Genomic DNA, 18,209 nt, shown 5'->3' on the forward strand with positions numbered 1-18,209 from the left:
GTGCCAAAAAGTTTGGGGACCACTGCTCTAGGGGATGTTTGGCACTATCTAGAGACACATTTAGATGCCACAACTTGGGATGGGGAATGCTACTGGTATCTAGTAAGTAGATTCTTAGGGATGCTGCTAAACATCCTACAATGCATGGGACAGCCTCTACAACAAAGAATTACCTGGCACAACTGTCACTCATGCCAGGGTTAAGAAGTCCTGCTCTAGGCTAATAACTGTTCAGGGTCAAATGAGTTTAAAGTCACCCATACCCCACATGGATCTTGGACAGACTCTAGGGAATGGTAGGCTTTTTGTCAATATGGTCAGATCTTCCCAGTCTCCTATGTTGGTTCCACACTAGTGAACCATAGGCTGAAGTAGTAATATGGAGTTCTTATTCTTATGAAAGGAATGACTATAAATGCCAATGCTATGAAATACTATATGTTACTTCACCTACTGGGGACTTCAGCACCGAGAGTAGTTGAACTTACATATTGAGGGGGGCCACCATCCACACTAAGCCTCTGACCAATCAAGAGACCAGAGGTTTCCTGGCTCAGGATTTCTTAAGCAGCATCATCAATTCCCATAGACAAACAACATATTAAGCAACAATGGCATAACCTTAAAGATGAGGTCTCAGGTAAAAAGGTATAAACACAGTCTTTGGAGTTTTATTCTCTACTTCTACAGAATTGAAAATCTATCTCCTACATCAAGAAATTGCTTTTATAAGTAGTACCCTTACACAAAACCTGCAGCAGCTACTTAGAAAGCTGTAGCCATAAACATGAATAATGCCCAAAGACTGAAAGTGTATATAAAGGGCATTACTTTGAAGCTTTGGATTCTGTACTTGGTGTCATCCAGGCGCTGCTGAAGAGACTCTCTGTGAACTCTGTACTTAGAATATCTCCCATCAATTCTGTCAGATAAACTGCGCGAACCCTGCAAAAACAACAAAGGGTCTAAACTGGTAGATGAAAGAAAAACCGGTGCTTGAAATTAAAATAAGAAAGTTTTGATATGTAGATGATTAATCATTATAGCCGTTTAGAGAGATATATAGAGGACTCATAGGTTCCCAAGGATAAAGAAGAATATGATCACTTTGGATGCTATCATAAAAATAAAAACAGGGTCCCACATTGGTTATTTGTATTTCTTTTCACTGCTAGTCCCCATGCCAATCTGAAATGACTTCCTTCCTTTAGTTGAAGGCAGGGAAAAAGGTTTAATTAACAGTGAGTTGTCCAAAGATGGAACTTAATGATACCATGCCACTTTTGGATGTTATATACTATCCCTTGGAATAGTACCTGGCATCAAAATATTCTCTTTGTTCAACATTCTGAATTTTAACTATTACATCACGTAGATTTTTAAACCTAAGGATAGCTCATCTGCCCTCAAAAGCATAAAAAAATTCAGGTAATAAATTAAGACAGAAAAAATTTCCAGGGCCTGCCTTCCTTCCTTTCTATTTTTCCTTCATTCTGGGGAGAGAGGGTAGACCACAGCAAAGAAGTCACCACAGCCAGTTATTTAGACATTTCTATTATGAATTCGGGAGAAATTAGAATAGAATTAGGACAACTGATTTTCATATGTAAGAAAAATCATCTATGGGATTTAGTTCCCCAAATAGCCCCAAAGAACTTTCTGAATGTTCAAACTAGAAGGGGTATTAGAATTCCAAAGTTCTCATTTTTATTAAAAAAAAAAAGTTACAGCCCAGGTAAGTTAAGAATGACCTGTCCAAGGCTAGGCAATTTGTGGCAGACTGGGCTTGGAACCCAATGCTATTCCCTCTCCTCCATATCAAATATGTAATGTTTAAATGTAGGATTGTGGAGTTGAATCGCTTCTTTCAAAATAAGGGGGAAATAAATGAGAGAGAGAGACTATGACACCTTTAAATAAGAATAAAGTCAAAACCATCTAAATAAGTTGAGGTTTGTATTCATACTTAAGAGTCATAGACAACAGTATTGCCAAAAAAATATGTGAAATGCATTTTCACATATATGCTAGTGATGCCGGTGTGAGCAGGAACAGAGATAATATTGTTCAAGTCTCTCATATTTTATGGATGAGGAGATATTCCCTGAGATATTAAGTGATTTTGTCTGGTGCATGAGCATAGACCAGAACTTAGGTCTTTGAACTCCTGTTAACAGCGTACTGAATTTTAGAAAGTTTTAGGGGTTTTGAAAAATATAATCTATGTCTAATAACCTAAAGGCTTCATGTATTTTTATTTAAGGCTATGTGTAGTTGTTTTCATTAAATTGATTACATGACCTCTTTTTAATCATACAGATGACTTTAGAGTACATATAGAATGGGTTTCAAGCTACAGGCAGTAGGGCAAAGCAGATGGGCTTTGCTGTAAACATAGAGAAGTAGATCATAGATTTCTCTAATTTACATACCCCAAACCTCAGTTTCCTGAGCTGTAAAATGGGGGAAAATAATGCCAATCTATAGGGTGTCTCTGAGGATTTGAAGAAATGTAATGTAAAGTACTTAGCTACTGCCTGCCACATAGCAGTGTATAATACTTGCTAACGAACTCCTTTCCCTTTTAAAGGTAAAGGTTTCAATTTTAATGACTAATACTGGAAAGTACAATTCTGAATTTTGAAAAACACTGTCCCTAAAAATTTCACTATATAGGCACCTTCCCATGTGAGTGTGTGCACATATAAGCTAGATTTGTAGATAATCACTAGCCTATAAGATGAAAAATAATAAAAAATTTTTTGGCAGTAGTCGAGAACACAACTTTTAAATTACCCTTATGAACATTCTGTTTAATGTAGACCACTGGGGGGAAAAATGAGCTGTCACTGGGGGTTAAACTTTATTTTTTTTTATGCTGGTATAAGACAGGCATTAGTTTTTCAATGGCAAATGCCACTTGTTTCTAATACTTTCTGGTGCCGGCCCTTCATTCACTTAGATAACTTCTATTAGCTAAAGAAGAAAAAAGTGGAAAGGACATGGGTGTAACATATTGTCTGCTTTCCACATCGGGTCATATAAGGGTGAAAAGAAATTACATCTTATTGAACACTGGTTTTATAATTCTTTGATGGAGATTTAGACTGAAAATATGCAATTAAATCATGGGGAAGAATTAAAACTTTAGTAAAATATACTAGAAACACTTGGCTTTATTCTATAAGTGATAGTCTAGATTTCTAGATGTGTCAGCTCAACCCTAGATCCCACTCAAAAATGTTTAGTTACTGAACTAGCAAAATACGCTTAATGAAATGTTAAGATAGTGTAGACCTTGAAAGTTACATCATCTTCAGTACTTCTAATAAATCAACATGGCATGATCTGGTTATATTTCTTACTCACTATATCCTCAAATAATATGTTAGAGTTAAGCAGAATCTATATATGTTATATTTTAAAGCTAACATGAAATAAACAGTTAAATGGTTTTCAAAGAGAAACTCTCATCTTTGTTTGTTCATACAGGGTCAAGAAATTACAAATCATTAAAACTGTCCATTACATATGCACCCCTACGGGGATACATGCTGTCTGGCCTGGACCTTGTCTGGCAGGACTGGGTGGCAGGGTTATATTTACAGTAGGTAAATTCCGACATGTAATTAACTGGCTTGAAAATAAAATCTTTCGTGATTAGAGTTCTATCAATAAATAACATTGGATATAAAATCTAAAATTCTATGTGGATCTGAATTCATATATTGTAGTACAGGGATAACCTGTGCACTACTGTATCTCTAAGACAAACAGTACTCTGGAAATTTATAATTTATAAAAAGAAGATAATTCATAAATTAAAATCGTTTATCAAAAAAGTCATTTAATTCTTTTAAAAGAATTAAAAGGAATGTGTAATTCCTTTTAATTCTTAGGTTTTTCTAAATTATAGTTAAAGCTTTAGGGAGCCAAATGAGCTTCTGGTAATAGGGTAAAAGCCTCTATTTTCCCATATTGTGCTAATATGTAAGTTCCATTATTTTCAATGCTGGCTTCAGAAATGTCAATAAGCTCTGATAAGATTGAGTGTTAAGAGTCCCCAATGTTGTTTGGTCTTTCCTCCCTCCCTACAATTTTCTTTGCACATCAGGAAGATGTCAAGTACTTTCACTCAGATAAAAATACTGAAAGAGAAAAGCCAACTCTTTCTCACTCTGAAGCCTTTGAAATCTTCTAGTAGGCTCAGTTTCTCAGGCACAGACTCCAGATGGTCTAAGGCCACTCGGGTACTCTAGAAAACACAAGGCAAGCAAACATTATGAAAAATTAATACTTTCAGAATCCAAGTACTAAAAATCAGTTGTACCATTGGTATAAGCAGTTCAAACTGTAGATTTAGAGAGTCAAATAACAAATAGTATGTCTAAGATAAATGTATCTTTCTACATCAGAAAACATTTTTTCAAGAAGAAAATGAGATGCATTTGCAAGACTGATTTGAATATAAAGCTCCTCCTAGATAACTGCTTGCAACTGATATACTATCAAACTTTCTATAGAGAATTTCATATTAATTTACAAACCTGCTTCAGTGAACATCAGAAATAAATCATAAGGTAATACTGAGAAATAGATGAATTTGCAGTTACTTATCTATGGAGCATATTAGAGATCCTCACATGTTGACAGTAAAAAGAAGAAAAGAGCTCTCAACAATTATTTTAGTTAAAAAGGAAAAGAGTAGTTCTCAAAGACTTGGAAGAAATAATCTGAAATTAAATATGTGCGACAGGGACACGAGGTCCTGTTGATTACAAATCAATAACTTCTACAGTCTTTGATTTGCTAATCACTGATTTACACATACTGATATAACCACTAAGAGGGAATGCTCTGGAAATTATTTCAAAGCAAATGTTGAACTAAGAGGTTAAATGGTAGAATAACCTTGAGACCAGAGACTGTACCATATACACCTCTGTATTCTTAGTCCTGTCACAGGGTAGGCACACAGATAGTAGCTTTTACATTTAAAACGAATTGTAATTATTCAATGAAATAAACCCTAGGGCTGTGCGTGGGAAGAAAGTGTCCTGCAAGAACCTGGACATAACATAAGTTTGCACAGAGCTGTCAAGAAGTTAGTGACCACCCACTATTCCATGTACCCCCCTACATCTCCCACGTGAATGGTTCTGCACAATAGATTATGAATGAAAGTGACATGTGTCACTTCTGGACTGAGACAGTTAAGAGTCTGTGTGTTCCCTTTTCCACCTCAGACCCTGCCATAAGGACCCTGGAGGCCACATATTCCAGATGGCAGAGCTACAAGATAGAGGAGAGCTGCCCACCACATTGGACTTAATGTGAGTGAAAAATCAACTTTTATGGTGCTAAGCCATAAGATTTCATGGTTTGTTAGCTACCAATGCATAGCATAGAATTTATTGCAAATAATACCTGAGAATTATGTAATTTAATAATAGGCTAATCGGGTGGTCAAATGGCTTTTTTTTTCTTTCTTTCCTTTTTTTTTTTTGGTGGGAGGAGGCTCCAAATTATATGTGCATCAGGGTTTTTTTCTCAGGGGAGTTCAATTTTTTTGGAACTAGCCTGGGTTAGGAACTGGTGTTCTCATCATCTGGTATACTCACTTTCATTTACTCTTCCTATCCCTATCTCACCCTGATGCTGTTCTCTGTCTTCACCTCCCATCCAGAGCTTCTCCAGAGCATAGCCTTACATCTCCTGCAGGGTTTGTGGAGGATCAGGGATGGAGACAGACAGTGGAGGGTCTAAGTCTTCCCTGAAGACGCTTTCAATGTACTCATTTCCACTCTCTCCTTCTGCAATAAAAGGGTACCACTAGCTCAAAAGCCTTTCAAAAATTCTACAGAGTGAATAAAATTTGCTTTCCATAGCTATCCCCTTGACAGGCATTTGGGTTTCACCTCTGTTGTGAGGCATTTTACCCTTTTTCTTTCGATGTTCTTTGACTTGGCATTATAGATGTCTTCTAGTTGTCAACATGTAAACCACTGTTTCTATCTCTTCAGATTTGTATTCTTCTAATGTGATTTTTGAGAGTGTGGTAGAAACATCCTTCCTTTGGCCATTTTGAAATTGGAAGTTGTATATGCTGTTTCTTCACATTCATAACTTTTCAAGTTCCGCTTAAACTTCCTTTTCGAGTTCCATTTAAAAGACTTAGTGTTTTGTTCCTTCCAAGTATTTTGTTCCTTCCGCTTAACACTTACATTGTTAGTCTTTTTTGTGGCATGTGCTCAACTCAAACTGCCATGCATTTTAAATAGCTTTATTTAATTATTTCATGAATAGGAAGATTAATCAAAATAACATGTTTCTTAGAGACAGACTCACAGACATAGAGAACAGGATTGTGGTTGCCGGGGGTTGGGGGGATGGGGTGGGGGGCTGGGGAGGGATGGACTGGGAAGCTGGAGTCAGTGGTTGCAAACTATTTATACATAGAATGGATAAACAACAAGGTCCTACTGTATAGCACAGGGAACTATATACAACATCCTGAGATACACCATAATGGAAAAGAATATAAAAAAGAATGTGTATATATATGTATAACTGAGTCACTGCTATATAGCAGAAATTAACACAACATTGTAAATCAACTATACTTCAATTAAAAGAATGACATGTTTCTTTTTTTTTTTTTTTTTTTCCCTTTCCGTACGCGGGCCTCTCACTGTTGTGGCCTCTCCCATTGCAGAGCACAGGCTCCGGATGCGCAGGCTCAGCGGCCATGGCTCACGGGCCCAGCCGCTCCGCAGCATGTGAGATCCTCCCGGACTGGGGCACGAACCCACGTCCCCTGCATCGGCAGGCGGACTCCCAACCACTGCACCACCAGGGAAGCCCATGACATGTTTCTTAACATAGGCCCTCATGTGTAGATTTAGGAGAACTAGTAGTTTTAGTCACCATATATGCTATATTCATTTAAATAGTAAAATTATAGCTTTCCTCATTGGCCCTTGAGTAGTAAAATCCAAATCAATGCCATGGTGATTTTAAAGCAAAATTTTATGCATTGGATAAAATCTTCTTCATAAACAATGGTTTCGGTACAACTTGTAGTTTTAAAACTTTATTCCCTTTTTTTTCATCCCATAATTTTTTCCATTCAAAAGTGTCCCTCTGAACCTGGGTTAAATATGTTATACTCATTTTGATCTTAAAATAAGCAAATGATCTCTTTCCCTACGGTAAAGTTAGCAGGTTATGCAAATATTTTTGCTTAAAATTTTCAATCAATCAGGTGATGCATTAAAAAGTTTTTTTCCTAGCATGTTTACACATACTGGTTTATTCTATTTGATTATGTTTTGGGGGTACATATTCAAATGGCTACGTTTTTTTGAGTAAATCTTCAACCTTAAAAACTTGCTTGGCTTCTTCTTTCTTAACCGGTTATTTTTCTACTTCCCTCCCCTAACCCCCCACGTCTCCACTAACATCTTTATACTTTCTCTTCATCTATTGTAGTTGTGATTATTTTATATTCCATTTATGGATTGTTTCTCAATATCTTGCTCAATATCAGAAATACTTTCTGGTAAACATGTCCTTCTCTTCATCCTTATATTCTAGTCAGTTAAGTAACACCAAATGTATATCTAGATACCACAGAAAGATCCATAAGACGTAGATGGCACACTTTCTCTTCTGCAGGAACTTTTAATTTACTGGAGGGAGAATATGCATATGTAAAATATGTAAGAATTATACAAAGAAAAAAGTTAATTGCATTTATTTTAAGGAAATTACATGTACAGATGCTGAGATTTCTAAGGCATCTGCAACAATAAGACATAAAGTAATGAAGATAATGAGTCCAGGCCTGCAGTCACCTCAGGTCTCATAATTTCATGATTAAGTGGTATTTGGGGAGTACATTTATTTTCTGGCCTTCTCTCCCTCTATATGCATGTTAGTGTGCTTAAACCTGCCATGTTGTCATATAGACTTAAAAGGTATGCATATGCACGTTCAAACTCCATTTTTTGTTTTCTAATGTGAGTTTGGCTGGGATTCTGTGCTTAGAGTCTTGTCACATTACATGGCATTTCAAGTTCACTTTTCCCCAAAAGCTAACTGTGCTAGAGAGATAAGAACTAATAGCACATGGGAAGTCTAAATAGGGAAATTGCTTGGATTTTAAAGGTGCCATGAGGACCTATAGCATGCTAGTTCCTAGGGCAAAATACCTCATGCAGAGTCAGGGAAACTTTTTATTTTTTAAGTTGATTAATTACTTCTGCCTTACATGGTCGAATGCATTAAAGGGCACATATAAGTCTCCACTGGTAGAATTAAGGGAACAATTTCTCAAGTTTATGAATAATGGCACCAGGAAATGACAGGTGCTTAACCTGTCTTTAATTTTCTTAAATCAATTTTCTAGAAGAACTAAATTGGACATTCACATAGGGGTTTAAAGAGTGTTTCTCTTTTGAAAATGTTACAAGATAATAAATTTCATATCTAATTTGAAAACAGAGAAATTCACAATTAAGACTCCATTTCATAAAAAACTGATACAATACACTGATTATAGTACTTGCTTTATCTCAGAGGCTTAAGGAGCTGGACTTCCACTGGCCTAGGAAGCAAATGATCAATTACTCCTAATCCTGTTTAGTAGGATAATGAAAGACTAACTATAAAAATGTAATTCAATGTTGAATACAATTCTTAATCCTCATTCCACTGTATAATGTAGATACTAAGGTTATCCCCATTTTACAGATGAGACAACCGAGGACCAAAGTGTAAATAACTTCCTCACAGTCATGTGGTGGCAAAACTGGTATGCAAATCCAAGCAGTCGGAATGCAGAAATGTCAGTGTTATTATATAAATATTTTCATGGCAAATCACCAATTGAAAAGGACAGCAACCAGTAGCTGTAATAGTGCATGCTTTAGGTAAATTCCTAATCCCTTGTTAGCTATCAACTCTTAGCAACTAGAATTTTGAAGATATGTCCTTGATGAGCTTGTTTCTGGAAAAAGAAGTCTTAAGATGAACCCAGGAAGAATTTCATCTTGCCAGTGCTGAAGGGTCTGTGCTCAAGATCATGCATCCAATATATATACACACACAAGGGATCAGGACAGTCTTTCTGTTGATTAGAGGACGTAGGTATGAGATTGAGTTTTATGATACTAATACCCCCTTTTCTTTTTTTGTAACATTTAGCACTAGCATAGCACACTATCTGTCCACAAGAGGTGCTTCAACAAATGTTGGCCACATAAAGACAAAGGCAGAGTTACCGTGTTCTAATGAACCCACTGAATCTTGGCCTCTGTATTAAAAACCTAGAAGCAGGGCTTCCCTGGTGATGCAGTGGTTGGGAGTCTGCCTGCCGATGCAGGGGACACGGGTTCGTGCCCCGGTCCGGGAGGATCCCACGTACCGAGGAGCGGCTGGGCCCGTGAGCCATGGCTGCTGAGCATGCGCGTCCGGAGCCTGTGCTCCGCAATGGGAGAGGCCACAACAGTGAGAGGCCCGCGTACCGCAAAAAAAAAAAAAAAAAAAAAACACCCTAGAAGCAAAAGTTTGCTATTTCATTTATTTTCTCTAGACTAAGGGCAAGATCCAGTGGCAGAAACAACAGTGAAATTCAGAAATCCTGTCTGTTAGGACTTACGGCTTTTGTACCTACAGGCGTGTTTAGATATCTGTTGGAAGGGGCAATGAATTAGCTGGCAATTTTACTATTCCAAAATCTTCAACACACACCAAACTGCTATGGGGTTGAACAGTTTGTACTGGTCCACAGTATATTTTTCTTTAGGTGTTCCTTTGCTTCAGACTTGAGGGAAATTGAATAATATAGTATGACAACATAAGTAGCAGCTATTAGGAATTAGAAGGGGCTTCACTGCAATTCTTAGATTCCTGTCTCCTGTAGAGAAAGCTTACGAAACAGAATATACTTTTCTTTGTAAAAATGTACATGTTATTTTCTTATTAACATATAACAACCACCATTTTATTATAGTGTTATTGAAATCATATGTTTTGAGGTTTGGATGATAAATAAAGGATATGGTGTCTATATTTTTACTTTAAAAATGTGTGTGCATTTTTGGCACTATATAGATATTAAATACATGAGGTTATGAAGCAGTTTATTTGGGTTCAAAAATGCAATTCCATTTCATTTGGAAAGGGATCCACTTCAAAACTTTTTTGACAAATGGCTGAAAGATGGTAAAAGGACCTGAATAAACAAGTTTGAAGGAGAGGAAGAGTGAGATCATGAAAAAGAGAGACTGTCTGCCTTTTCACATGAGGTGACTAGATCCAGCACAGCTATATTGGCTTCATAGGGTCCTCTTTTCATCCAAACTGTATGACACTTGCTGGAATCAAGTGAAAAAGTAGCAGAGACTGGGCTGGCAAAGTCATTTCATAGACACACATCCTTCAAAGAGACTCAGAGCTCAAAGTTGTGTGGATTTCTTGGAATATCAGAGGAGTCCTCTATTTCTAGATTGTGTACTTTTGATACTGAGCAGGACCCTGTGGGGCTCCTGGGCACAAAAGCCCTTCTGTGCCCCCCATGTCTTGATAATAGGAAATAGGCTTCATTCAGCCTCCATGACCTTCCCTGAGTTCCAGTGAGAAGGTTCAAACAGTTGCTAATTAGGGAAGGGAGGGGATCTGGAGACAAGGGAGGAACAGTCAAGAGAAACAAAAATGCAGCCTCGGGGCAGAGTTCTGGTTCGCCATTAAGGGATATACATATATAACAATATCTGAGCTGTTCTGCAGACACTGAAAGCCCCACAAGGTGGGAGAAATTAATGGTATGCTGCTCTCAAGCAGGCAGACCCCAGAGGGGTTGGAACCATAAGGTTGATGATGCTGACTCCCACTTACCTCACCACCAACCAATCAGAAGAGTGTCTGCGAGGTGATCACACCCTCTCTGAACCGTTACCATGAAACTTCTCACTCTCGCCTCCATGTTGAGACACACAGTTTTTGAGGCACAAGCCCGCTGTGGCCCCTTTGCCTGGCAAAGCAGTAAAGCTGTTCTTTTCTACTTCACCCAAAACTCTTGTCTCCAAGATTTAATTGGGTGTCAGGGTACAGAGGCCGGGTATGGCTTCACTTTCAGAGAGTTTTAAAAATCAGACACCCACTTAGAAGTGTTTACATTTGTCTCAGGGTAAAAGGGTACATAAGGCTTGTTAAAAAGACAAACAAAAGAAACACCAGTTAATGTGGCAATATGGCATCAGTGACTCTATTTGATCTAAAATCCAGAACTTTTGTCAACAACAAATTCTATTGTCTTCATATAATACCATTCTAATCAAACGTGGTAGAAGATCTCCTTTAAAAAGCACAAATTTATGAAATTTGAGAATAGGTAGAATATCTTCACTAGAAAATTTGAATGAAGAATGCTTTCTAGGTATCTTCCAACTCTCGTTCACAGTAATTTTTTTCAGTGAAGAACTATAAAAATCCTACAGAATCTGTCATTCCACAATATTGCTTTCTTGTTTCTAGACATAACCAAATTATGAGTTATAGTCAACCCATGATCTTATTATTAGCTTAATTTGGGGATTTTTTTTTCAATAAGAGAACACCAAGAATGAGTTGAAGGAGAAAGGAATACAGAAGGAATAAAGAAACATATCTCTTCCCCTTGAGATCCCCTCTTTAAATATTTTTCCTGATATAAAGGAAAAGTAACACACAAAGAATAATGAGGACTATTTTAGTGTTCTCTGTATGCTAGATAACGAATTGGGCCCTTACAACCAGTCTATAAGGAGGAGGGTCTTGAGATCCACCCTTTAATTTCTGTGAAATCACTTCATTTCTTAAAATTGGAAACTAAATGTACTCAACAAAGGAAAGAAATTTAAGAACTTTTGCCCCCAAAATGTGATTGCATGTTAATAATGGGCAAACAGTATAAGCAAGTGTTTGCTGAAAGAGACAAAGAGTTTAGCAATTTCTGCTTAAGGTGGCAGATAAAGAAACTATGTTTGTGGGATTTACTGGTCCCAGTCACGTGTTTCAAGCTGGCTGATGGAGGACAGTGGTGAGGTGGAAGGGATGCTGAACCAGAAGTCAGCCTATCTCATTTGTGGAGATGCACATTTCCAGCAACATTAATTGTATTTTGTGATTTGGGGAGTATCACTTTCCCCTGCCCTTCTAAGCTTCAGTCTTTTATTTGCAAAATGGGGATAAATAACGATGGTCTTTATTATCTCATACTCATAGAGTAACTGTGATTATCGAGTAAGAGTGAATGTGAAAGTACATTGAAAACTGTCAAGTACTTTCTAAATAGTATTTTAAAAAACCTGATTCTGTGAAGTACTGTCAGCTCAAGGATTCTCAAATGGAGAAAAGGAGGTCAGTGACAATCTAAAATTACTAATAAAAATTAGTCAACAGAGTACAAAGCAGAAACAAGGCAAACTTAATTAAAACTATATCCAATATTTAGCAATACATTACTGTTCTACAGACATCATCCAAAACATAAAAGTAATAGAATTGTAATGGCACACAAATTGCTTTTGTACATACTGTGCCCTCGGTGGAGAATGTTCCCTGCAGTCTCCTTATCTGGTTAAAACTTTTCCCCCCAACATTATGAGCATTTTCAAGCATACAGGAAATCTGAAAGAAATTTATGGAGATCACACAAATACCCACCACCTAAATTCTACTATTAACATTCTGTTATATTTGCTTTATCACATATTTATCTATCCATCTCCATGCCTATCCATTAACCCAACTTATTTTTTGGATGCCTTACAAAGTAAACTGTGTACATTTGTACACTTTACCCTAAAGACTTCAGCATGCCTACCATTAATTCCACTTGAATATGTTTAATGTAAAATTTACATTAATTTGTAATGAAATGTATAAATCTTAAGTGAACTGGTTAATTTTTATTATCTTTCATCACTTCCTCAGGGAAGGCACCCATGCCTTCACTGATTTCTGTCAAATAAGCTCTCAGTTAAGTCATGAGCCTTTCCTTTGCAACAAGTATTAGAGTACTAGTGTTCCATTTATTTGTGCAGTTATTTAATTAGTGCTTGTGTTGACACTGGGCAGTAAGCATCCTCCGGGTGGGGAATGTCTGTCTTTGTTCCCCACTGTACCCACAGTCCACCCAGTGCTTCCACAGAAAAGGTATTCAATAACTGCTTCTTGAGTGAACGAATGCATCTTACTTAATGAAGGGGAGGGATTTATCCATTTATTCAATCTGCAAGCATTTACTAAACACCGACTCTATAGCAGACACTGTTCTACAGGTGAGCTGAGGAAGGGCCCAAGATGAGGCTGAAGATGCCTATGGTAAGATCTTACAGAGCCTTCAGGCCACAGTGAAGTAAGTGTATTTAATTCTGAATGAGACAGAAGGTCTTCTGAGGGTTTTCAGCAGAGGAGTGACATGCTCTAAAAGGAACCTCTGATTCTGTTTGCAGACTGCTGGCCCCTGAGCCCCAAGCAAGGGAAGAATTGGTGGAGTTTGGGGGTATTGTGAGAAGGGGGCAAGGCATCTCACTCCTAGGTTGGGGACCTGCTGAGCAGTGGAAACTCTGAGACCCACGTCAGGCGTGCCATCTGGGTGGAGTTCCCTGAGAAATTTATTGGGAGAATGTACTGAATCCCCAAAAAGGCAATGGTGCTACACCTAAAGCTCTTGATTTACCCCCAATACTCTTACATCTCAAGAATAGTCATTCTGACCATAAACTTCTGAAAAAGTCTTAAATGTCCACAAAATAGTTTCTCTAATAATGATAGATTATTTAGATTACTCAGATAATATTTTTATTTGTGGTAGCCTTCTGTTTAAGGACATCAAGATATATTTGAGGCAGCAAGGTACAGTGGAAAAGATCACTGAGTAGCAATCAGGAGATAAAATGTTATATCTCAGGTTTGCCATTACCAGTTATATGAATCTGGAAAAATCATTTAACCCATGGATCTCAGTTTCCAAATCAGGAAAATGGGAAAGAAGGATCTAAAAATCTCTAAGAGCCCTTCTGGCTCTAGATTTAGTCTGCTGTAGCTTTAACTTCTTCCCAGAGTAGGTTGGGAGCTTGAAAGGTTGGAAAGAGTAAGAAAAATGGCTTTCTATAAAGAGAAAGTAAAATAAGGAGAAAACCATTTAGGGATTACTATTTACCCAGGAACACCTGTGGGGTGGGAAAACCTTCATTCTTCTGTGGCAGAAAGCAAAGTCAATGATTGCATAAGGAAAATAGGAAGAAAGATATTTCTGTCATCTTGGGTATTTGCCCTATCAAATTACTAACTCCAAATATTTGTCATTTTGTATTTTTAGAACAGATACTTCCAAAAGCAGGCAAAGAACTTGCTTTTCATTTTTTTTTCATTTTATAACTGTCCTAATTTAAAAAAATTAAAACAGAAAAAAGATTTTACAGTTTTGCCCTCATCTAGATGCTGCTAATTAGCTTCTGGTTCTATTACCATAAATGTTATACCATATTTTTGCTTCTGTCAAAGTTTCTGTGCCATCATGACTTTGCACACTGTGGACCAAACAGATGTTGCTGCCATTCTGGTAAACAACAAATGTAGCCTGCTAGCAATCCATCAGCCAATGCAGCCACCTCCAATGATGTGTCCTGAGGGGAATTCAGGATGGAGATAAACAGGATACTGGCCCTAGATAGTTAAGATGCATATCTAAGCAATAATTTCAATGAACCTGGACTCATTCATCTTCCCATACATAGAAAAACACTAAAATCATTAACTTGAGATGGCTGATTTTTGTGATTAGCAGCAATCTTTCGATGTTTGACTTTTTCTTTTTCCCAGAAAAATCTCCTATATATCTTGGCTCCTTCCTTACCTCTTTGAAACAGTTCCTCAGAGCTATCTGAGAGGGTATATCCCGATTATATAGTCCTCAGTAAGATTACCAAAGAAAACATAATTCTCAACTTTTAGGTTGTGCTTTTTTGTTTGTTTGTTTGTTTTGTTTGTTTTTTTCAGTTGACAACGTGAAGGCCCATCTGTCTGGAATATCCTCTACACACTGCTTAAATTAGCCCACTGATTGTCCTTCTGCAAGACTTGGCTTGGCTACTACCTCCTCTAACATGGCAGTTAAAAGCATGGCCTCTTGAGTGGTCCGAGTTGAAACCCTGATTTAGTCTCCTACTGGCCACGTGTGCCTACAGAAGTTCCTGATCCTTCTGCACTGGGACTCAGTTTCTTCCCCTATAAACAGGAATGATAATAACACCCATAGTGTAGAACTATTTTAAGGATCAAATATATTAACATATGTAAAGTACTCAGAATGGGGAAGGGAGCTAGTAAGCACTCAATAAACACTAGCTATTGTTACAACGATAATACTAGTTATTATTCTGTGAACATCTCTCCTAAAGTGTGTGTTGGGTACCCATCCTCAGCGCTTCCCATGCACAAACATGCCTCCTATCACCTGTTTAATCGCTTCCTGTCTATTTGTCCCTTTCAGTAGACAGCAAATTTCTTAAAGGCAGGACTATATTCTTCCTTAATTTCCAGGGCTGAGTACTTGCTATTATACACAATAGATTTTAGTTTCATGGGGGGAAAAAAAAACAACAAAAAACCTTCTCAATGCAAAGATCAATAAATACTCATTTAGAACTTATAAATGTTGTAGAAACATATATGTAGCACACATTATTTTCTAAAAGTACAATTTAAAGCCTGACTTGAGGGACAGTGAATGTTTTTAGACACTCAAAATTAAATAAATAAACAAATGGAAGAAAACGAGGGACAGTAAAGTTGAGTTGAATGGTCTAGACAGAGTAAAAGAGAGGAAGATGAGAATAAAATCTTTTGTGGACCTAAGAAGGTCCTAATAAGGAAATGTGGGATGTGAACAGCAAACTGTCTCCTGTGGATGAGCTGACAGGGGCTTAGCCACTTGAGGCCACGAAGACACTGGTCACAGGGCAGATACTGAGAAATGCTAATCATTTCCCTGAATACTGCAAAGCCCTTGCCCCAAGCCCTCAAGATATGCGAAAGCAGGCAATCACATTTGCCTCTTCCATATTTAACATGGAACAGAGGGTCCTGATATGGAACACTGATAAGGAATGATAATTGTTCTGGCTGAGGTGGGGTCCAGGCTAATTTACTTAAAAGCTCCTTGGTGAGGTGAACATAATTAATCTTCTCTGTTCTCAAAGCAAAGGGTTATTTTCTTTTAAAGAGTTGTCCTGTGTTCTAAAAAGGAACGACAAAACAAATTAATCATTTTCCATTACTCCGGACACAGCACTTGGATGCTGAGAGAGCATGTGAACAGTTAATCCGCCTATATGGATGAGTTTCTGGTGACAGGCAGATCAGATCTAAATAGAAATCAGGCAAGGTATTTTATTTTTATCATTGTGGCTTTGAGACTTAATTCAAAAATAACTGAGACCAACTCTGGCTATACTTTTAAAGTTTGCTTTCATAATTAATCCTTTTTTGAACACTTAGAAACACTCTTTTGGATCCTGTACAAAGCATTTCCCTGGCCGACTGCTGCCAAAGCAGACAGAAGCAGAGACTATCTAGAATCCTTCAAAACTATTGAAAATTCAACTGAACTATCTCTTAAGGCCATACATAGTTCAAAGTACCAGTAATTTGAAGTTATAGCAATACATTTTGGAAGACAGCCCACCTAAACAAGTAATGTTAAAGGTGAATTCTAAGTATGTTTGAGAGGCTCTGTTAAGGTGTGTCCTGAATGGCTGAACAGAAGGGCAAGAGAGGATAGATGAAGTATATGTGAGCAAAAGTATATATTTTTAAATAAATTCATCTAGTTTCTGAATTTGCAAGCCCTGGCTGAGAAAGATGGACCATGAAAGCCACTGGGCATTATACAACTGACAATATTATTTGATGAGCAAACTCATCTGACATTTGCCACAAACAATCGTCTTCCTGAAACTTCAATTGCTAGAAAGGTTTTTTTTTCTTTTTTCCAAATGAAAGCCATGTATTCATTCAACTGGACAACAATGAAGCTTTGTGGCCTGGTGGTTAGTATGAAAAGGAGTTGGTTTTGCCAAAACAATTTGAAATTTTGAACTTAGTCTCCCTTCCCCCACTTCTTTTTTAACATACTCAACTAAAATGAACAAGTTCTGTAGCCCTTACTAGACACACTAAAAAAAAAAAAAAAAAGAAACTAAACAAAAAAACAACCAACAAACCCCCTGAAGTAGCCAAAACCACATGACTTTGGACATTTAAAGTATGTTGTAAAAACTTAGAAAACATGCAATACTCTGGAAATTAGTCAGGATTTCACAGCATTTATTATACAGAAACTGGATAGGACATCTGGCCTTCCCTTTATCCAACAGCATTTACTAAGTACCTACGATGTACAATCAAACTATAACATCACTACATCAGACTTCATTCTGCTAAAGCTGACTAGATTTAGTTCAAGCATATTCTTTTGGTTCCTAAATGAAAATAAGTTATTAGGGCAATAGAGAGACATATTTATAATTTTTTGTTAACTGCCTTTTCCCATTAAATTGGAAAATTTTAAGTATAGGGATTAAGCCTTACTTACTATTCTTTAAATCTATGGTGTTAATACATAATAGCTACTCAAGAAATATTTATTGAATTTGGTGCTATAATTGCTTCTCAGCCATCCAGTAACTACATATATGCAACAATATTTTTAAAATTTGCTAATGTGAAAGATTAGTTAATTTATATTTGATTTGGGAATAATTCCATATCCTGTCAAGTGAATATGGGTGTGTCAGGAGTTCTGGGATATATTCTATATAATGAAGTTGCAACAGTAACATCAATTACATGAGACAGATACTCCACTTTTTCTTTGAGGACGCCTGCTCCCTAAATTTTCTTGAGATATTCTAGGACATGACACCCACGAGGAATACCAGTTAGGAAGAGCAAATATGAAGTATTATATAATATTGCTTTCCCTGTCCTTCCTTCCCTCCCACCCAACTTTAGTTGGAAGCCAAAGGTAAGAGCTTTGCTCTATATTATTTCTAAGAAGGTACAGACATGGGTACATATCACAGTCATGCAGAGCTCAAACTTTAAATATATATATATGGTCTCTTCCTCTTAAACTCAGAGGGAATCCAGTGCTTTAA

General features: G+C 37.2%; 1 protein-coding gene across 4 annotated transcripts in view; it reads right to left on the reverse strand.

Moving 5' to 3' along the window:
- The window catches only part of CEP128 (centrosomal protein 128), a gene marked incomplete at both ends in the record, with an annotated part of 391,525 nt that overhangs the window by 18,690 nt on the left and 354,626 nt on the right, over nt 1-18,209 (reverse strand). For 3 of the 4 annotated variants that reach the window (XM_079700920.1, XM_079700919.1, XM_079700918.1), the window contains 2 exons: nt 832-945; nt 4,178-4,255. In XM_079700920.1, the coding sequence (XP_079557046.1) occupies nt 832-945; nt 4,178-4,255 (192 nt within the window). Of the gene's footprint in view, nt 1-831; nt 946-4,177; nt 4,256-12,567; nt 12,673-18,209 lie in introns of all 4 variants that reach the window. The other variant, XM_079700917.1, reaches the window with a different exon arrangement.

Source organism: Hyperoodon ampullatus (genome assembly GCF_949752795.1).
Source record: "Hyperoodon ampullatus genome assembly, chromosome: 3".
Taxonomy (NCBI): Eukaryota; Metazoa; Chordata; class Mammalia; order Artiodactyla; family Ziphiidae; genus Hyperoodon; species Hyperoodon ampullatus.